Source organism: Macaca mulatta, chromosome X (genome assembly GCF_049350105.2).
Source record: "Macaca mulatta isolate MMU2019108-1 chromosome X, T2T-MMU8v2.0, whole genome shotgun sequence".
Classification (NCBI taxonomy): domain Eukaryota; kingdom Metazoa; phylum Chordata; class Mammalia; order Primates; family Cercopithecidae; genus Macaca; species Macaca mulatta.
In genome coordinates this window covers 48,750,532-48,771,842 of record NC_133426.1, presented here as the reverse complement: position 1 = coordinate 48,771,842, position 21,311 = coordinate 48,750,532, and the positions used below count along the sequence as shown (strand labels likewise).

Here is a 21,311-nt window from a genome sequence, read left to right as displayed (position 1 = left end):
GCTGTCACTTCCTCAAATTGCCCCCTCTCCCTGTCACTCCATGAGTTCTGTAGTCAACCAAACGGTTATACAGTTGACCAAACGGATATTCTGTCTGCCTGCTAGTCCAGCTGTGAGCTCATTAAGAAGTGACTGGCTGGTCTGAAGTTCCGTCAGCCCTAGCTTGCCCTGAGTGGGACAGACAGGAACGGAAGTCCCACCATGCATCCCCTTCCCTCCCTTATTCCTTCTCGAGCAGAATCAGATTTTCGTCCTCATGTACCCCCAGTCTCCTCGGGCAGCAGGACTCTCCCACTCCTGGGTGTCCAGGAGACCTGTCCAACCCACAAGAGTGATTTAAGACAGGACCTCTGCCTGTCTGGATCTGAGGGGGAGACAAAAGGGTCTGTGGCCGGTGGTGCCCCAAACCACTGTAAAGTAGTGGGCAAAAGCCTGAATTCTGGAGCCTGACTACCTGGACTCATATCCAGGCTCTGCCATTTACTAAATTACTTGTCCTTAGGCAGTTTCTTAAACTGGTCTGTAAAACCTCGAGTAAGTGACCTTGGGGTGGGTGTCTCCTGCTCATCTGGAAAGTGAATCATTCTGGACTAGCACTTTTTCAGGAAACCTCAAAAGTTAAGAGGCCATCTCAGAGCTACCGTGTCCCACCTCCAGCCATTTGTCTGTTCATTCAGCATTAAATTAATGGCTACTGCGTTGCCCTATGCTGGGGCCAATATAAGGTTTTATTCATTTCAGGCTTCACAGGTTTGACCTATTGTAATGTAAACCTCAGATTGGAGTGTAACACAAATACAGATGGGTACACAGACCAGGGGTGAACACTGTAATGAGTTTTCTTTTTCTTTTCTTTTCTTTTTTTTTTTTTTTGAGACAGAGTTTTGCTCTTTTTGCCCAGGCTGGAGTGTAATGGCGCGATCTCGGCTCACCACAACCTCCGCCTCCCGGGTTCAAGCGATTCTCCTGCCTCAGCCTCCCGAGTAGCTGGGATTACAGGCATGTGCCACCACCCTGGCTAATTTTGTATTTTTAGTAGAGACGGGGTTTCTCCATGTTGGTCAGGCTGGTCTTGAACTCCCGACCTCAGGTGATCCACCTGCCTCGGCCTCCCAAAGTGCTGGGATTACAAGCGTGAGCCACCGCGCCCAGCTGTAATGAGTTTTCACAAGCAGACCTACATGTGGAACCAGAATGCAGGCTGAGCAACCATTTAGCCAGATCTCAGAAGCATTTAATTGTTTTGTATAAATCTATTGGGTACAAGTGTAATTTTTTTTTTTTTTTTTTTGAGACAGAGTCTCACTCTGTCGCCCAGGCTGGAGTGCAGTGGCGTGATCTTGGCTCACTGCAACCTCTGCCTCCCAGGTCAAGCGATTTTCCTGCCTCTGCCTCCTGAGTAGGTGGGATTACAGGCGTGTGCCACCATACCTGGCTAATTTTTGTATTTTTAGTAGAGATGATGGGGTTTCACCACGTTGGCCAGGCTGGTCTCAAACTCCTGGCCTCCAGTGATTCACCTGCCTCAGTCTCCCAAAGTGCTGTGATTACAGGCGTAAGCCACTATGCCAGGTCACAAGTGTAATTTTGTTACACAGATATTTTGTGTAGTGGTGAAGTCAGGCATTTTACTGTATCCATCATCTGAATAATGTACATTGGCCTCCCAAAGTGCTGGGATTACAGGCATGAGCCACAGCGCCTGGCCACAAGTGTAATTTTTTTACATGGATACATTGTGTAGTGGTGAAGTCAGGCATTTTACTGTATCCATCAACTGAATAATGTGCATTGGCCTCCCAAAGTGCTAGGATTGCAGGCATGAGTCACAGCGCCCGGCCACAAGCATAATTTTGTTACATTGTGTAGTGGTAAAGTCAGGCATTTTACTGTGTCCATAGCCTGAATAATGCACATTGTACTCATTAAGTAATTTCCTCATCATCTACTTCCTTCCCACCTCCCCACCATTCCAAGACTTTGTTGTTTATCATTCCACATGCTATGCCCATGTGTACACATTATTTAGCTGCCACTTATAAGTGAAAAGATTCAGTATTTGTCTTTCTGTTTCTGAGTTGTTTCACTCAAATTAATGACCTTCAGTTCCATCCATGTTGCTGCAAAAGACATGATTTCATTGTTTTTATGGCCGAATAGTATTCCATTGTGTGTACCACTTTTTTTTTTTTTTGAGACGGAGTCTCACTCTCTTGCCCAGGCTGGAGTGCAGTGGTGTGATCTCGGCTCACCACAACCTCTGCCTCCCGGGTTCAAGCATTTCTCCTGCCTCAGCCTCCCAAGTAGCTGGGACTACAGGCATGTGTCACCACGCCCGGCTAATTTTTTGTATTTTTAGTAGAGACGAGATTTCACCATGTTAGCCAGGATGGTCTCTATTTCTTGACCCCGTCATCTGCCCACCTCGGCCTCCCAAAGTGCTGGGATTACAGGCGTGAGTCACCGCGCCCAGCCAACCAGAACGCTGGATTTCTGAGGTTTCCGTGGGGGACTGGGAGTAGGGATAAATGATACTGACTGATCCTTCGTAGACTCAGTGCCCATCTGGGGACCTGGTCAGAGTGGGGTGGGGAGTGGTGTTGGGGGTTAAAAAAAAATGAATTAAAGGAAACCTGAGACTCCCTCCTTCTCTAGCTTGGGGGAGTTCCCCTTTCCACCTACAAATTCTTCCATTGCTGTTGCAGACAGAAGAAGGCTGCCCTCTCTGGAGTCTCCCTCACTTTATCTTCCTCCCCCCTACCTTTCTCCTTTTCTCCTTCTCTAAAGGTAGGATGTTTGAGATCTCGAATTCACCAGATTTCAGAAATCGGAAGGGGCAGGGAGCTCAATTTTAGGCTTTAATGTGCAGCAATTTCTAATTATGCCCTTCGAAATAGCTGTAAATGCCAAGGACACTTTTGAGTTACTCCTTTATTTCTGGGAGAGCAAGCCCTGGAGGAGGCAGAGAGGTGACTCTGTGGGATCCCAGTTAGAAATCAGTTATCTCCATTGTATAGATGAGGAAACCACAGCTCAGAGGTGAGGCATCTTTCCCGGGTCCTAGAGCAGATCTGTCTGATTATTAAGTCTTTGCCTCTTCCATTGCAATCTTCCATTGCAGTCTTCCATTGTGATTGGCTAGTGCTTGATTTGAACTGGGAACTGGGCAGAGCCAACTTTTAAAAATGAGAGGGGGATCCTGCCCATCAAGATCCTGGTGTGTGAGTTGTTATGGGCATGGAGAATGGTGAGGTCTGGTCGTTGAGTATGCTCTTAATCTAGTATTGTGTTGATTGAATGATTTTTTTTTTTTTTGAAATGGAGTCTCGCTCTGTTGCCCAGGCTAGAGTGCAGTGGCGCGATCTCGGCTCACCGCAACCTCTGTCTCCCGGGTTCAAGCAATTCTCCTGCCTCAGCCCCCATTAGGAGCTGGGATTACAGGTGTGCACCACCATCCCCAGCTAATTTTTGTATTTTTTAGTAGAGACGGGGTTTTGCCATGTTGGCCAGGCTGGTCTCGAACTCCTGACCTCAGGTGATCTGCCCACCTCGGCCTCCCAAAGTGCTGGAATTACAGGCATGAGTCACTGCACCCAGACAATTGAATGATTTTTTAAAAAATAATTAAATGCATGACATCTGGCCTTATGCCAAGCCTTTTCTCACCTCAGGGCCTTTGCACTGGTTGCTCCCTCTGCCTGGAACCCCTTTTCCCCAAATATTAACTGGGCCTACATTTCTCTCTCTTTAGGTCCAGCACCACCATCACCTACTCCAAGTGACCTTCCCTGACTGCTCCATCTGAATGTTGTTTCGTCTGTATCTCTGCCTTACCACTCCACAGCATTTATCATGATCTGCAACTATCTTTTATTTCTATTTGATTTCTTGTTTCTTATCTGTCTCTTCCCCTAGAATGTGGATTTCACCCCCTAAGGGCGGGAATTTTTGTCTGCTTTTTTTTCCACTGCTTGATTCCTAGCCCCTAAAATAGTACCTGGCAATAAATGTTGAAAGACAGAGGGGCAGAAGGAAACAAAGAAATACAGGCTAAATGACTGAGGGAATGAATGAATGAATGAATATATACATACATGTAAGGCTAAATAAATAAAATGGGATAAATGAATAAAAGGGACTTTGGAGGAAAGGGACCCCATTCCCACATTTGGAATGTAAACAGACTGAGATTTATAGAGAGACAGAAAGATAATTCCTTTATTTTTCTTTAAAAATCCTTGAGTGAAGAGAACTGAGAATTTTTGTATAAAAAGGGCCTTGGGATTGCTAGGGTGAGTGTGAGGACCAGGCAGGGATGACAGCATTGGAGGGACTGGTGAGGAAGAAATGGGGATTGGGGGCCTGGAAGAGGAGAGTGGAGGGTGGGCACAGAGCAGGTGGAGGGGGAGCCGTGTCCTGCGGGGAGGAGCACAGGGCAGCAAGTAACTCAGCCACTCAGTCATCCCATTCATCATCTTCATCTTCATCGCCAGCCTGGTCCTCCCCTTCGTCTGGAAGGAAGGAGAAAGATGCCTTGGGAAGTTGGTCGGGGGCTTCATAGGGCCTGGGAGGTGAGGACTGGACCCTGGGAGTCTGAGGTCTCATGCTAGAGGAGGGCGAGTTAGAGTTTCCATTTGGGACAAGAGGAATTATAGTTGGGGTCTGAGTTCTAGTTGGAGTTGAAGTGTATGCTGTCAAAAATGTGGTTAGTGGAGATATTGTCAAACAAAGGGTTAATGTTAACCTATTTATCACATAATAGGGTAAATTTACATATTATTAGCAAAGGTGTGATAATATATTATTGCTTCCTGTCTGGTTAACGCTAATATTTTTGACACATAATGGGGTTAATGACAATAACATTATCAAAATTAGCCAGGTGTAGTGGCGGGCCTGTAGTCCCAGCTACTCGGGAGGCTGAGGCAGGAGAATCGCTTGAACCCAGGAGGCAGAGGTTGCAGTTAGCCAAGATCACGCCACTGCACTCCAGCCTAGGCGACAGAGCAAGACTCCATCTCAAAAGAAAAAAAAAAATCGTTGTCAAAAGATGAAGTTCCTATAGTAGGTTGATATTAATATTTGCATCATATAATGGATTGGTGACAGTACTGCTGACAGATTAAGAGAGTAATAGTAACATTATTATAAAGAGATTAGGTTAACAGCCGGGTGTGGTGGCTCATGCCTGTAATCCCAGCACTCTGGGAGGCTGAGGCGGGCAGATCGCTTGAGGCCAGGAGTTGCAGAGCAGCCTGGGCAACATGAGAGTAGTGAGAGCTTGGTAGTGAGAGCTCATCACTACCAAAAAAGCACCAAAAATTAGCCAGGTATGGTGGCACACACCTGTAGTCCCAGCAACTTTGGGAGCTGAGGTGGGAGGATCGCTTGAACCTGGGAGGTTGAGGCTGCAGTGAGCCATGATTGCACCACTGTACTCCAGCCTGGGACACAGAGCGAGACCCTGTCTCAAAAATGTTTTTAAAAAGATTAGATTGTATTATCTCATAATGAGTTAATGTAAATCTGTTGACACATGGAATTAAAATTAATATTATTGTCAACAATGGTGTTCTTCATAATATTGTCATCACATAATGGGTTGATTTTTTTTTCTTTTTTTTTTGAGGAAAAAAAAAAAAGGCTGGAGTGCAGTGGCATAATCATGGATCACTGCTGCCTTGACCTTCCAGGCTCAAGCAGTCCTCCCACCTCAGCCTCCCAAGTAGCTGGGACCACAGGCACACACCACTATGCTCAACTACTTTTTTTTGAATTTAGTTTTTATGGAAACGAGGTCTCACTATATTGCCCAGGCTGGTCTTGAACTCCTGGGCTCAAGCAATCCTCCTGCCTTGGCCTCCCAAAGTTCCTGGATTACAGGCATGAGCCACCGTGCCCTGCCAGCTGATGTTAATAGTACTGAACGTGTGGGAATGACATTAATATTGTGGACACACCCTGGCATTAATGTTAATATTATTGTCAAAGTTGGAGTTAATTATGTTATTGTCACATAATGACTTAATGTTAACTTTGTCAAAAAGGAGGCTGACACAAGATTCATGTTAATGCTGTCAACAGATGGGGCTGATGTCACTATTGGTGGTGACTGCTGGGATTGTTCTGAGGCCAGTGCTAGCCCTGGGAGCCAGGTTTGAGGCCCTGGCAGGATCAGCTCACCGGAGGAGTGGATGGCTCTGCTCCTCTTCTGCATCACGTGCATCAGGGCCCCCACCAGTCCCTCTGAGCTCTGAGGTGGGGGCTGCAGCGCTGAGCTCTCTGGGGCCCCAGGGGTCTGCAGCAGGCAGGGGTCAGCACAGAGGGCTCAGGGCCTGGGAAAGGAGCATTTCTCCCCGCCCCTCCATCAATATTTTCCCTCCCACACACTCCAGTACCCTTCAAGGCTTCCCACCAACCTTTCCACCCTATCACTGAATCCCCAAGGCCTGGCACTCTCCTCCGTCCTGGCCTCAGCCCTCCAGTATCCTGACTTACATGGGTACCCCAGAGTTCCAGACCCCCAATCTTCCATCCTACCTGTCCTCACCTTGTTCAGCTGAATTCCCTGCCGGATTTGATCCAAAAGCGCTCCCCGACCCCCACCAGGGGCCAGGCCCCCGGCAGGCACCAGAGCAGGAGGGAGTAGGGGAGGGGCTGGTCCATTCCCGGAGCTGGGTGGCGGTGGCGGTGGTGGTGGTGGTGGTGGTGGCATGGGTGGCCCACCAGCTCCAGGGGGTGGTGGGGGTGGTGGTCCAGAACGTCCAGTAGCTGGAGGGGGTGGTGGTAGAGGGCCCCCTCGGCCTGGGGGTGGGGGTCCCCGGGGCGTTGGTGGGGGTGGGGCAACCCCCAAAGGTACAGGGGGCAGTGGACCAGAACGACCCTTGTTACCCCCCACAATAGGGGGCCGAGGGGGCTGGTTCCCTCCTCGAGATGGCGGTGGGGGCGGCGGAAGTGGCTCTGTGGAGGGAGTATAACACATAGCTGTAACTTTCATTGATTTCTTCTGAGCCTCAGTTTTGCTCATTTGTAAAATGGGTACCCCCACTGACCAACTCCTGACTGAAGCAGTATAGGTGCTCCCATAAGGACTGAGTGACTTAGTGAATCTCTTAGCTATGAGCTGCTAGGGCTGGAGAAGGGAACGTATGGAAGCAGGGGCTCACCCTGGCGCCTCATCTCCTGCCGCACAGCCTCCAGCCCACCCTGGTCCTCAATGAAGTCGTAGATAAGTTTAGAGGTCTCGGCATCGGTGAGCTGGGCCTCGCTGATTCCTGCCCTGGAGAACAGACTCCGTAGATCTGGGTCGAGGTTGTTCACCTGCCCAGGAGGAAAAAGGCCAGGGGCGGGAGTAGAGGAATAAGGTGAGGAGAGCAGCGACACGGATTGTCGTTGGGTTCATCCCAGCAAGGGATCTGAGAGGGGTGTGGGAAGGGCACGGTCTGGGCGTGGGGTCTCAGCAGTGGTCTTTGGAAGGGTGGGTGGAAGTTTAGTGGAGTCCGAGAGACTCTGAAGTTACTCACGTCAAATCCATTCTGGGGGTCCCACCCCACATGGGTGACATGCCTGGGAGAGGTGAAGAGACTCCAGTGAATCCCCACTGCCCTTCCTTCCCTCCTTTCGTAGTGAAGCCCTCTTGCCCTCTCCTGCCCAGAGAGACTCTGAGGGGCCAGAATTAATGAATGAGACTGAATGAATGAATGAGTATGGGCAGCAGTTATGGAATTAGAAGGGCTTCATAGTTTGTGGTGCTGATCCATTCACCCATCCCTCTTTCCCCATCTATTCACCCATGCATTTGTCCACCTATTCATTCACATTCATCTGTTGGATTACTGATCTGTCCATACATCTGTCTCTGCAACTGTCTGCCCACGTATGTCTGTTCACCCATTTGTCCACCAATCTGTCCTCACACACACTTGTCCATCCGCCCATCCACCTACCCATGTGCCCACCTTTCCATCTATCCATTCACACAATTTTCTACCCATGCAACCACACACTTCTGTTCACTTATCCATTGAACTGTCCATTCATCCACATATCTGTCCACCTGTACCATCCCCATCCACCTTGTCTGTGAGCCAATCAGCCTGCATATCAATCTGTCCACACACTCATCCACTCACCCATCCATCTACCATGCACCTCCCATCAACCCATCCACCCATCAACCTGTCCGTCCAACCACTTACCCATTCATTCTTCAACCCATTCATTCATCCATTTATTTATCCATCCATCCACCCATCCACTCACCCACCTACCCACCAGCCCCCCTCATCCATCATCTGCCTCATCTATCTATCCATTCATTCACCTGCCCACCCACCTGCTCCCCTAACAGCCCACCCAGAGTGGGCCCAGGCTGAGGCAAGTGAGGTGCCTAGGGTGCAAAATTTAAGTGAGTCACTCACTCTCAGAGTCAGGAATTACAGTTGCATGCCTCTGAGAGTGAGTGCCTCCTTAAATTTTGTACCCTTGGTGCCTTATTTACCTCTCCCTAGACCCAGCCCTGCACCTACCCATCCATCCACTCATTTACCCACTCAGCCACCCAGCCATCTGCCCTTCCTTCCATCGTCTCAGCTGTCCACTTGTTCATGTGCCCCTCTGCCCCCAGGAATCTGTGGGCCCACTGGGGACTGGTTCTCACTTGAATCCACTGGGTGCACCAATATCAGCTTTGCTGATCTTCTTCTTCCCTGAGCGTTTCTTATCAGCTGGGCTAGGTCCAGGTGCTGGGAGCCCACGGTATCGTGAACTCGTGATGTCAGGGTTCTGGATGTCCACTGTCGCCAGCCCCAGGGAGAGCGGACCCACTGGAGGGCCTGTGGGGAAAATAGGGTGGTTGGCCCATTGACCCATTTACCAACCAACCAAAGCACAGGGGCAAGAAACGGAAGCCTTGGGGGAAATCTGTGTGTGTGTTGGATGGCCATGGAGGTTGTGGGTGAAGGATTCAAGTAGGGTTTATGGAGAAGTGGGTGGATCCCGCAAACAATTCATACATTCACTGATTCATTTATTTTTTTCATTCCCTCATGCTTTATCATTCACTGGCTCATTGACTAATGGATTTGTTAAAATTTTCATTTACTCTTGTATTCATTCAATCATGCTTTCTTCACTGACTGAAATTTGTCATTTAGCCGTTTATTCACTGTTCATTCATTCACTCATTCACTAATTTACTCAGTCATCCATCTACCTTTTCATTCATTTATCCACATACCCATTCACCTATGCATCTATCTACTTAGAGTTTTATCCTCCCATCAACTCATCCCTCCACTCAGCCATCTACCACCAATCCATCCACCCATCCATCGATCCACACATCCATGCACCCGCTCGTCCATCCACATACCCATCCATCTACCCATACATTCACCCACTTACGCACCCATCCAACTGCTCATTCCTCCATTCACTCTTCCACCTACCCACCCATCCATCCAGAGACACAGGGAAGAATCAGCACGCACCTCCTTGGTCTCCACCTGGGTGCGGGGGCAGGGGTGGAAGCCCTCCTCTTCTCTCTGGGAAGATAGAATGTGTAGAGAGCTATCACAACCCTGCCACAGGTTCCTGGGCTAGCCCCTTATTACCGCTACTTGCACTAGAGTTCTCACCTTCATTGGCTGGTGGTGGTGGTGGGAGTAGCTGGCGTCTGTCTGTGGATAGACAGATGGATTGGGAGCCAGGACCATGAGAGATAACTTTTCTAGTTCCCCATGCTTGCACTCACCTCTGCCCAACTTCCTTTCCTCCCCTGCGGCCTCCTCACCTCCACTTTGCCTCTGATTCCTTTTTTGTATCTTCTCCTGCACCAGGGCCCGGAAGGCCTGGGCCTCGCCCTCGTCTGCAAAGTTCAGCCCCGCTTGGCAGTCCTGCACATATCTTGGGGTCAGCCGCCTCCCAGGTCCCCCCACAGCTTTCCCATCTCCTCTCCACACCCCAAGTGAGGCCCGAGGGCTGGTTGGTCACTTACATCTCCAGCGAAGGTGTGGAAGAAGGGGGTGGGGGTGGAGTAGACAAGCTGTGAGTACAGCTCCTGTTCCCAGAGCAGCCGACCAGCCTGGAGAGGTGTAGGGTGGGAGGCACAGTGGCACTGAGGCACACCAGGGGTGGCAGGCCTTTGTTAGCTGGGCAGGGAGCAGGGTGTCTGGATTTGGGGGCCTCATGGTCTGGTTTGGAGATTTCCAGCTCAGCACCAGAGAGCTGAGATCTAAGGGTGTGGATGTGGAGTATAGTCTGGGAGCCATACACTTTTGTGAGAGGTTTGGATTTGGGGTTCGGGGCCCTAGATGTGGGACTTGGGAGCTTGAATTTCATAATTTAGGACTCTAGTCTTAGGAAGTTGAGGCTCATTCATAGATTCAATCCATGCCCTCCCCTGCCACCCCAGCCCCAATTCATGACAGGTAGGATTCTAGTATTTGGGAGTTGGAGATGAGATTTGAAGTTCAGACACGTAGACTTGGGAGTTTTGCGGAGGGTCCAGCTAAAGTAAGTGCAATTTGGGGTTTGTGGAGAAGAGTTATGACTTAGGAGTTTGGTGAATATTTGACAGTCTTGGGATCTGGAAGTTATGCTGGGTCCATCTTTATGGGTTTAGAAGGATGAATTTGGGGCTTAAACCTAGAAAGTTCAGGTCGGGGAATTGTGGAAAAGACTTTTTGCTTAAGAACCACCTCGGTATTTGAGTGTTCAGGAATTTTAATATGGGAATTCTGGGGTCTGTGCTGTGGATTTAAAAGGACAGAATTGGAGTTCAAGGATCAATGGAATATTCAACTTTGGGGTTTGTTGAACAGATTTATGACTTAGGAGCTTGGCAAACATCTGGGGTTCAGGAGTTTTGATGAGAGATTCCTGGGATGCAAAATGTTGAGTTTAGAATAGATTTGAGGTTCAGGTACAAATACAGTGCTCATTTATTGGAATTTGTGGAAAAGATTAGGCTTAGGCAGCAGACTAATACTGGGGGCTTTAGAGATCTTGATATGGAGACTGGGGCCAGCCATTGCAGACTTAGAAAGGCAAGCCAGAGTTTGCCATCTGGATGAGTCTTTGGTTCTGGGGCTCAGGGATTCACTGATCAGGTCTGAGGTCTTGGGACTGTGGACACATATGGACACAGATCTGGGTTTGCGGGTTGAGAACTGGCTTGCAAGTCCAGTCAGGGGCGGGGGGGGGGTCACCTGAAGGCCGTAAAGGCGAATGAAGTAGGACTTCTGGGGGTTATCCTTCACGAAGCACACAGCCCCACAATGCTCCTTGGTCCAGTGCTCAGCTCCAGGGGGCAGTGCCAGGTACAGCTGAACAACTGCAGTGGCCAGCGTCTGGGAGGGGAAAGCAGGGGTCAGTGGAGTCTGGTCAGGGGTAGCCACAAGGTCTTGGAGCCAGACCTGGTCCTTCCTGCCTCATGACAGTCATGGGCCCGAAGGAAGAGCTGCAGCCAGAGGGAAGGCAAGTAGACATTGAGATCTTCCTGGGGAGGGTGGATGATAACAGGAGAGTCTAGGAGAGAAGATGATGGAGAGGGAAAGGAGGAGCGGGAGGAGGGGAAGAGAGAGAAGGAGGAGAGGAAGAGGAAGAAATGGTGGGGACGGGGCGGGGGCAGGAGATCCCCAGCTCACCAAGCATTTTCGTCCAAGCATCTCGAAGAGTCGCTGGTTCTCGTGGTCCTGGAGGAGGGTGGAGGGTATGTTCTGTTGAACCGCTGGTGCTCCCCGGCCCCCAGGCCTTCCTCCCATTGGGCCCCCACTCATGGTGCTTTCTGCCCTCGTCTTCTCTGGCGAGGCTCTGGGTGCAGGGTAAGAAGAGGAACTTCCGCAGTGAGCAGCAAGGGAACAGGAAGTGCAAAAAACCACAAGGGACAAGGGAAACAAGTCCTCCAGGGGCCCCTTGGTGGGCCTGGCCTCCTCCTCGTTAGGCCGAGCTTGGGCCCTCTACCATCAGATTGGAACCCTCCTCCACTTGACTGCTTAGACCCATCTTTTGGATCAGCTTGGGTCCTCCTCCTCCTTTCTTACTGTCTGAGGCCCATCTCCTTCTGACTGGCTCAGACCCTCTTCCCTCTGGCTGGCAGTGAGAGCTTAGCCATTGGCAGCACATCTGTGTGCAGGGCACCCTGTGGCAAGGAGTAGTCATGGGCCTGGGTGGCCTCCTTCCTAAAGCACCCAGGTAGCCTGAGGCTGAAGCCCAAGGCCCCTAGTCCTGAAGGGTTACTACACTAAAACTTTTCCTTTTCGCTGGGGACAGTAGCTCACACCTGTAATCCCAGCACTTTGGGAGGCCAAGGCGAGCGGATCACTTGAGGTCAGGAGTTCGAGACCAGTCTGGGCAACATGGCAAAACCCCATTTCCACTAAAAAATACAAAAATGAGCCAGGCATGGCGGCATGCACCTGTAGTCCTAGCTGCTCAGGAGGCTGAGGTAGGAGAATCGCTTGAACCCGGGAAGCGGAGGTTGCAGTGAGCTGAGATTGCACCACTGCACTCCAGCCTGGATGATGACAGAGCAAGACTCTTGTCTCAAAAACAGCAACAACAACAGCAACAACACAACAACAAAAACCCTTTTCCTTTTAATTACAGAGTGAGCCCCTGTGATCCACGCCTATCCTGAGTGCTTAGACACTGCCAATGACGCATATGCCTCTGGTTCACTTCCCCATCCCTTACCCTTGCCTCCCTGCAGCTCCCAAATTACTTTCTGCTCATCTTTTTTTTTTTTTTTTTTTTTTTTTTGAGATGGAGTCTCACTCTGTCGCCAGGCTAGAGTGCACTGGCGCGATCTCAGCTCACTGCAACCTCAGCCTCCCAGGTTCAAGTGATTCTCCTGCCTCAGCCTCCTGAGTAACTGGGACTACAGGCCCGCGCCACCACGCCCAGCTAACTTTTTTGTAGTTTTAGTAGAGACAGGGTTTCACCATGTTGGCCAGGATGGTCTCGATTTCTTGACCTCATGATCCGCCCTCCTTGGCCTCCCAAAGTGCTGGGATTACAGGCATAAGCCACCGTGCCCAGCACATCCCTTTAAAAAAAAAAAAGGAACTTTATATCATATATGAATGCCTGAACAACATCTTGTTTAATTTTCATTGCACTTGAAGTTTGTAAAAGCACATAATCTTCAAAGGCTTGCTTTCTCCCCACTGGACATCCTAGTTTTATCTTAACACTCACATAGCACTTAACGTGTGTGCCAGGCACTGTTCTGATCCCTTTGCCCAGAGTGCGAGCCAGGCAGGCCGGGTGTGAGTGCACGTTCTCGTCCCTCCATGCCTTCGCTCCCAGCTGTTGCTATGATTCCTGTTTGCCTGTAGCGGTAGCTGTTCATTTATTTCCACTGCCATACAGCATTCAGTGGTGTGCATGTGCAGCCTGGGTGTCCACATTTTCCTGTAACAGGCCTTTGGGCTGTTTCTGGTTCTTGCTGTTGGGAGCAACACTGCAGTGTTCGCTCCCACAACATCTCCTGTGCGGGAGTCTACATCGGCACACAGGCTCTCAGAGGGGAATCTGAGGGCGTAGGGTTTGCATGTCTCTAACTTCTTCAGGTGATGACAGACTATTTCCACAAGTGGATGCTAGCTCAGTCCCTGGGCCTCCCCAGGCCTCAGTTTCCCCATGTATTAGGTAGGCCATTTGGGGACTTGAAGCTCTCAGATACAGGAACAGCAGTGTGGGGGAGCTGAGCAGGTTTGGGGTGTGACTGACATTCCCAGGTACCTGAAGGAGGAACGGCACATCTCCAGGTGGGACCTGCAGTCCTTCCTGGAAACTTTCATGGCTCCCCACACATGCAGGTTCAAAGCCTCTCTCCTGAACCTGGTTCAGAGCTCCTTCTGCAGTGGCAGTTCCAACCTCCCTCCCGTATCCCCACTCACAGCTAAGCGTCAGTCCTGGAGCACCTCCAACCTGCCGATCAGGGCAAGCCCCGACGTGGCCTTCAAGGCCATTGCACGTGTTCATTGTGACACTGCTCGCTGAGCAGTCACTATGTGCCAGGTGTATCTCCCGCATCTGGACAGACGACACTAAATAGGTATTGAGGGATTGAATGAGGGATCAATAATGATATCCAATTTGATTCAGTGGTTCCAGAGGTTTTTCTAAGTGCCTTCCATTTATTAATTCATTTCACATTCACAGATGACCCCACAAAGTAAGCACTACTGGCTGAGCATGGTGGCTCACACCTGTAATCCCAGCACTTTGGGAGGCCAAGGCGGGCGGATCACGAGGTCAGGAGTTCGAGACCAGCCCGACCAACATAGTGAAACCCTGTCTCTACTGAAAATACAAAAATTACCCTGGTGTGGTGGTACACACCTGTAATCCCAGCTACTCAGGAGGCTGAGGCAGGAGAATCACTTGAACCCGGGAGGCAGAGGTTGCAGTGAGCTGAGATCGTGCCATTGCACTTCAGCCTGGGTGACAAGAGCAAGACTCCGTCTCAAAAAAAAAAAAAAAAAAAAAGGAAAAAAAAAGTATGCACTACTGTTATCCCCATTGTACTGACTGGGAAGCTGAGGCCCAGAGGAGCTTGGGTGCCTTGCCCGAGGTCACACAGCTTGTGAGTGGTGGAGCTGAGGAAAATTATGAGAGAAATTGTTGTTCCCAAGCTGTGAGGTGCCACATGGAGGCTAAGACAAAATTCTTCTGCTCCTCTGTGTCTTTTGTTCTTCACCTTTCTACCTCTTTCTCTGCCTCCAGAATTGTCCCCTTGAATAGGGGACGCTAAGCCTCTGATATATTTTCTGGTTGTTGTTTCTAATGTGAAAGCAAGCTTATTAAGAAAGTAAAGGAATAAAGAATGGCTACTCCATAGGCAGAGCAGCAGCTTGGGCTGCTGGACTAAGGATACTTACAGTTATTTCTTGATTATATGCTAAACAAGGGGTGGATTATTCATGAGTTTTCCAGGAAATAGGTGGGCAATTCCTGGAACTGAGGGTTCCTCCCCTTTTTAGACCATATAGGGTAACTTCTCGCCGTTGCCATGGCACTGTCATGGCGCTGGTGGGAGTGTCTCTTAGCATGCTAGTGCATCATAATTAGTGTATAATGAGCAGTTAGGAAGACCAGAGGTCACTTTCATTGCTATCTTGGTTTTGGTGGCTTTTAGCCAGCTTCTTTACTGCAACCTGTTTTATCAGCAAAGTCTTTGTGACCTGTATCTTGTGCTGACCTCCTATCTCATCCTGTGACTTAGAATGCCTAACCTCCTGGGAATGCAGCCTCGTAGGTCTCAGCCTTTTTTTTTTTTTTTTTTTTTTTTTTTTTTGAGACAGAGTCTCGCTTAGTCGCCCAGGCTGGAGTGCAATGGCGCGATCTCGGCTCACTGCAAGCTCCGCCTCCCGGGTTCACGCCATTCTCCTGCCTCAGCCTCCCGAGTAGCTGGGACTACAGGCGCCCGCCGCCTCGCCCGGCTAATTTTTTGCATTTTTAGTAGAGACGGGGTTTCACCGTGTTAGCCAGGATGGTCTCGATCTCCTGACCTCGTGATCCGCCCGCCTCGGCCTCCCAAAGTGCTGGGATTACAGGCGTGAGCCACCGCGCCCGGCCAGGTCTCAGCCTTATTTTACTCAGCCCGTATTCAAGATGGAGTCACTCTGGTTCATACGCCTCTGACATATTTGCCCTTCCCTTTTACAAGGAAACCCTTAATCTTGATGGTTTAGAGGGAGGAAGATTAATCTTCTGTAACTTCTTCAGGCGGAATAGGGGTGATGATATTCCTGCCTATTAGGGTCTCCTGTATTCAGGGTAGAAGGATGCTCAGCAAGCATTGGTATGTCGAGGGCCACTCATAACTTGAGTTCCAACAAAAGGCAATGTCCATCCCTCTTGTTTCTTCTGAGCAGCCGTCGCAGATCACTGATTGGTTCACAGGAATAAGCAGGGTCAGTTCAAAGTCGGCCAATCAGTGCTGCAGTCTATTTCCTTTGGGTCGAGGGCCTCCTCAGTATCATCCCTTCGTGGTTCACCAGGAAGATGTTACCAGAAAGGGGTCCTGATCCAGACCTAAGAGAGGGTTTTTGGATCTCACACAAGGAAGAATTTGGCGCAACTCCATAGAATAAAGTGAAAGCAAATGTATTAAGAAAGTAAAGGAATGAAAAATGGCTACTCCGTAGGCAGAGCAGCTGCTGGTTATTTTATTTAACTATTTATTTATTTATTTATTTTTGAGACAAAAGTCTCACTCTGCTGCCTAGGCTGAAGCGCAGTGGTGCAATCATGGCTCAATGCAGCCTCGACCTCCTGGGCTCAAGGTATCCTCCTGCCTTAGCCTCTCAAGTAGCTGGGACTACAGGTGTGCACCACCATGCCTCACTGATTTTCATATTTTTTGTAGAGATGAGGTCTCACTATGTTGCCCAACCTGGTCTGGATCTCCTGGGCTCAAGCAATCTGCCCTTCTCCACCTCCCAAAGTGCTGGGATTACAGGTGTGAGCCACCACAGCCTTGCTAGTTGTGCTGGTTGTTTTATAAATTAACATTTTAAAGGTGGATATTTCATTGCCAAGGTATGAGAATGAATTTTTTTAAGTCGTATATTTCCTGTTCTTATTTCTAAGTAGCAGACAAGTGTAAAATGTATATTTTTCTCTTAAAAACACACACACACACACACACACACACACACACACACACACACACAAAAACCTGAAGCTGGCCAGGCATGGTGGCTCACCCCTGTAATCCAGCACTTTGGGAGGCCAAGGCAGGTGGATCGCTTGAGCCCAGGAGTTTGAGACCAGCCTGGGCAACATTGCAAAACCCTATCTCTACAAATAATTTTTTAGAAATTAGCTGGGCATGGGGCATATGCCTGTAGTTGGGGAGGCTGAGGCAGGATGATTGCTTGAGCCTAGGAGATCGAGGCTGCAGTGAGCCGTGATTGCCTCAGTGCACTCTAGCCTGGGCAACAGAACAAGACCGCGGCTCTTGAAAAAAAAAAGAAAGAAAAAGAAAAACTTAAAGCAGATTTTTGTTATTTTAGTCCCTAATAGAATGAGTTTTCCCATTATAGACTATAGTGATTTACTAATCATTTTAGTATCACTTTTCATATTATTCATATTTTTTGATTACTCCATTGATTGATATCAATAATTTGGAGCTGGTTTATTACTTTTATATGTATCCACAAACTCTTTTTTTAAAAAAATTTAAATTTTTTTCACTCCGTTCTTCTAGTCTGATGTTCTCATCAACTCTTGCTGTTCTGCACTGGATGCCAGTACTTGGTGAGGTGATGACCTCAAAGATAATTTGCTCTCCTGGGCCTTCAAATAGACTTAAAAACAAAAACGGGAACTTTAATCCAGCTTTTCTGGTTGCTCTCAGCAGGAGAGTTGGTCTGTTGCAAGCCAGTTCACACAGCTGGAAGCAGAAGTGTTAATTTACTTCACAGTAATACAGCAAACACCAGGAACCCCCAAGAACCAGGATGAACCCCATCACCTTCCCCTCCAACCCCCAGGGGCACCAGATGAATCATCTCCTGTTTATATCTTGTTCTTATTTTGCTTCTTGTTGGGAAGATATTGACTACAAGATCCTGATCACCACACCCCAAGCCCAGAGTAGGTAATAAGACATGGGGGTGTCTTCCACACCCGGGCCACCACTGACTGAATCCATGCAGGAGACCTAGGCATGGGGAGCATCCAACTGCTGTCCTTTAAAATGAAACTGAGGCCAAGATGGCAAAATTCACATTGCTACATCTTCCTCCTCCCCTCACCGTACTATCCTCATAGTCCTTCCTACCCCTGACTGAGGAGTGCTTCCTGGAACAGGCCTGACCTAAGGAAGTGTCATTTCCCAACCCTCAGACCCAATGCTCCCTTTTAATAAGAAACATTTTGGGAGGCCTCCTTTTACCATCCTGAAATGACATTCACATTCATGTACATTACAAGTCTTGCTGGTGTGGGGCTGCCCCCCAACACCAGAACTCTGCCCATTCAATGCCAAAGCACCCTCAAGGAGGAATTCCCAAAACACACCCCGAGGGCAGGCAGGAACAGGACCCTTGTCTGTCTGGTTCAGTGCGGTATCCCCACCACCTAGCACAAGACCCTGCATGCAGTAAGTAAGTAATTACACAGTCTGGATAGCTATGCTCTGATTTACTGCCCTCTTCCAATAAGGCTTCCCTGTTCTCTGTTCACTGCCCCTGCCTGGAGAACCAGGGAAGAAAAACAACTCAGGGCGCACAGGGGTCAGCTCCTTCGCACAGAGAGTTCTACACAGTTCACTGGTGCTGTGGGCAAATGGATGCTTCAGGGGCCCTCGGTCCTGCCGGGGGCGGAATGAGGACAGGGTGAGCACAGAAAGCAGAGACATCTGTAGAGTCAATGACGCAGTGGTCAGAACACAGAGTCCAGAGTGCACAGCCTGACCCTGGCCCTGGCCCTGGTACTTCTCAGCTGTGTGCCTTCTGGTAACCTCTATAGGGCCTGAGGTCTCTCATCCAGAACGCAACGATGATAATAGTAGTTAAGGTTGTTGTGAAGACGCAGTGAGATGATTCGTGTAAAGTGATCAGGAGAGCTTGGCACGTGTTATAATTATTCATTACTGTTGCTGTTTTTATGAAATAGATGAGTAACTTGGATCAATGAACTATCATCCCTGATGCCTAGATTCTCCCCTCCCTCAAGCGCGTCTTCACCTTCCTTCCTCAGACTTCCAGGTTCCACCACCATTGGTGGATGGTCAGGAAGCCAGTACGCGCGACCTCCCTTTTCTTTCCCCTGCTGCAAAGCCCATCTCAGAGCTCCCTTCTGTGGGGCTCAGCCAGACCCCCCCAGGGCTAGGACAGGTTCCTGGGGCCCTCCCTGCCAACCAGAGGCCCCTCCCTACTCCCCGCACCTGCACAGGAAAACCCTGACCCAGCCAGGCCCCACCAGGACCAGCCAGGGAACCAGTCCCTACCTTGCCCTCACTCTCAGCCACCATCAACTCCCCCTGGGCGGGCGCGCCCTACCTCCCTGCACCTCCGTCTGTGTGAGCCCAGGAGTGCCCACTCCCCAATGTGTGTGCCCCTGTGGGTGTCCAAAGCCTTGTCTTTGTGACCCTAGGGGTGTCCACAGCCCTGTGTGTGGCCCCGGCAGCGTGCACTCCCCAGCGTGTGCGACCCTCGGAGCCCGCAGCCTGGAATGGCCAGCCACGCGCGGGGCAGGGACGCGCGCACGGAAGCGTCCACCCGGGGCCGCACCACTGGGGAGGGGCAGCCAACCTGGGCGCACCGTTTTGCATTGGGGCAGGAAGGAGCCCCCTTCCCCGCGCGGGGCCGGGTCTGCCAGTGCTGGTCCCGTCCTCCCGGCTCCCCCCGCTCCGGGCGGCCCTCGGCCTCTCTCCCGCCCACCGCGTTGCCCTCTACTCCTTTGGCTTACTCTTTTTTTTTTTTTTTTTTTTTTGAGACGGAGTCTCGCTGTGTCGCCCAGGCTGGGGTGCAGTGGCGCGATCTCGGCTCACTGCAAGCTCCGCCTCCTGGGTTCACGCCATTCTCCTGCCTCAGCCTCCCGAGTAGCTGGGACTACAGGCGCCCGCCACCACGCCCGGCTAGTTTTTTGTATTTTTAGTAGAGACGGGGTTTCACCATGTTAGCCAGGGATGGTCTCGATCTCCTGACCTCGTGATCCACCCGCCTCGGCCTCCCAAAGTGCTGGGATTACAGGCTTGAGCCACCGCGCCCGGCCTCCTTTGGCTTACTCTTGACCCGGCCCTCCCGCACCAGAGCTGGCAATTGACTCAGGGCCGCGGAGTGGGGGTGGGGGGTGCCGGTGGGTTCTGATTGGTCGATGACCGAAGTCTGGCCCTTGAGCTCCTCGGTAGCGACCCGGGCCCGCCTCCGCCCGTGCGCGCCGGGCTCCCATTGGTCGTCACTCTGGGGCATGCGCAGTGGGTGCCAGGCCGGAGCCCGGGCTCTAGGAAAGCCGTGTTTTGCGCTTCCGGATGCTGGTTCCCACACCGCTGCGTCCTGTGAGGTTGTTCGCCCGGGAAGGGGCAGGACAGGATGCGCGCTGGCGGAGGTTAGTGAGGTCACATACCGGGCCGTGGCGCCTGGTGCGCTGGGCGCTTCCACCGCAACCTTCGTAGCACACCCAGCGGGGTTCTCTGCCTGGGCACCAAGGTTCCTGCGTTCATTTACTGTCCAATTTCTCTTTCCGGAAAGTGTGGCTTTGAGTTTGATCTGCAGGAGTAGGACGGGCACAGGGGGAGTCTGGTCCTTCTCGCACCATAAATCGCAGAGCGAGCCCCCTGTGGTCTCTGGATACAGTGTACCAAAGTTAGATTAATTGTACTCCTTCTTACAAGCCGGTCCAACGTTGGCAGCAGTGAAAAAGCCCTAAGCGCCAGGGCCTTTGGCGAATCGTGTGTAAGGGAATAAACACTTTCCCCAGTTTTCCAGGCGCAAACTAATGGTTTTGGAGCATTAAGGTCTGGTCGGCTGGGGCAGGATGGCTGCGTTGACACGTCTTATTTAATCCACATCATAGGTGAGGTGACTACTTACCTCTTTACAGGTTGAAATCTTTACATTTTATATTTATGTAAGTTGAAATAGAAATATATATTACAAGCATTATAAAAGTATATAACAAGGCTGGGCGCGGAGGCTGACGCCTGTAATCCCAGCACTTTGGGAGGCCGAGGTGGGCAGATCACTTGAAGCCAGGAGTTCGAGACCAGCCTGGCCAACATGGTGAAACACCGTCTCTACTAAAAATATGAAAATTAGCTGGGCGTGGTGGTGCACGCCTGTAGTCCCAGCTACTCGGGAGGCCGAGGCAGGAGAATCACTTCAACGCGGGTTGTGAAGGTTGCAGTGAGCCGAGATGGCGCCACTGCACTCCAGCCTGGGTGACAGAGCAAGAGTCTGTCTCACAAATAAATAAATAAAGTATGTAACAGTATGTATAAATGTATGATTTATAGGGATGGAGTAGAGGGGGTGGAGCAGAGGGGACCCAATTCATTGGCCTGGAGTAAGTCACATGATGAAGGAAAGGGGGACTGTTGCTCTTTTAACTTGGTGCCCAAAAGGTTAGGAAGACTGACCCCTAAGGCATCTGCCTTCACCAACTGGGACCGATTTCCCTTAATTAGCTTGGAAACTCAAAGTGCCCTGTGCTGCCTCCACTGCTGGAAACACACACTGATCTTTGTATCAGGTGTTGTCCCGAGGAAGATCGTTATTTTTAGTGTGTGTGCAGAGGATTAGAGAGCTGGGTACAACACATCAAAGGTTCAGATAGAGTATGAGCATTTA

General features: G+C 50.3%; 1 protein-coding gene across 7 annotated transcripts; it reads right to left on the bottom strand.

Moving 5' to 3' along the window:
• Nucleotides 1-4,190: 4,190 nt before the first annotated feature.
• Nucleotides 4,191-19,396, bottom strand: WAS (WASP actin nucleation promoting factor). Of its 7 annotated transcripts, XM_015127370.3 has the most exons (13): nt 19,285-19,396; nt 11,649-11,814; nt 11,211-11,351; nt 9,998-10,084; nt 9,794-9,896; nt 9,639-9,680; nt 9,492-9,545; nt 8,660-8,834; nt 7,524-7,566; nt 7,167-7,320; nt 6,551-6,960; nt 6,184-6,298; nt 4,191-4,511 (listed from the first exon to the last, which is right to left on the bottom strand). In XM_015127370.3, the coding sequence occupies exons 2-13, from the start codon at nt 11,778-11,780 to the stop codon at nt 4,456-4,458; spliced, it is 1,512 nt and encodes a 503-aa protein (XP_014982856.1). In that variant the 5' UTR covers nt 11,781-11,814; nt 19,285-19,396; the 3' UTR covers nt 4,191-4,455. The 7 variants fall into 7 exon arrangements, with proteins under 7 accessions (XP_014982856.1, XP_014982855.1, XP_077844839.1 ...); XM_015127369.3 differs by lacking the exon at nt 19,285-19,396 and having other exon boundaries at nt 6,541-6,960; nt 11,649-11,836; XM_077988713.1 differs by lacking the exon at nt 19,285-19,396 and having other exon boundaries at nt 4,191-5,464; nt 11,649-11,836.
• Between the last annotated feature and the right edge of the window lie 1,915 nt (nt 19,397-21,311).

Bases quoted from the DNA above. Each gene is read 5' to 3' on its own strand.
- WAS (XM_077988713.1), bottom strand. From the start codon at position 11,780: ATGAGTGGGGGCCCAATGGGAGGAAGGCCTGGGGGCCGGGGAGCACCA. The intron at 9,681-9,793 runs GTGAGGAGGCCG...GTCTATCCACAG, and splicing joins GAATCAGAGGCAAAGTGGAG to ACAGACGCCAGCTACTCCCA. The intron at 6,299-6,550 runs GTGAGGACAGGT...TGCCTGCTGCAG, and splicing joins AGGGAATTCAGCTGAACAAG to ACCCCTGGGGCCCCAGAGAG.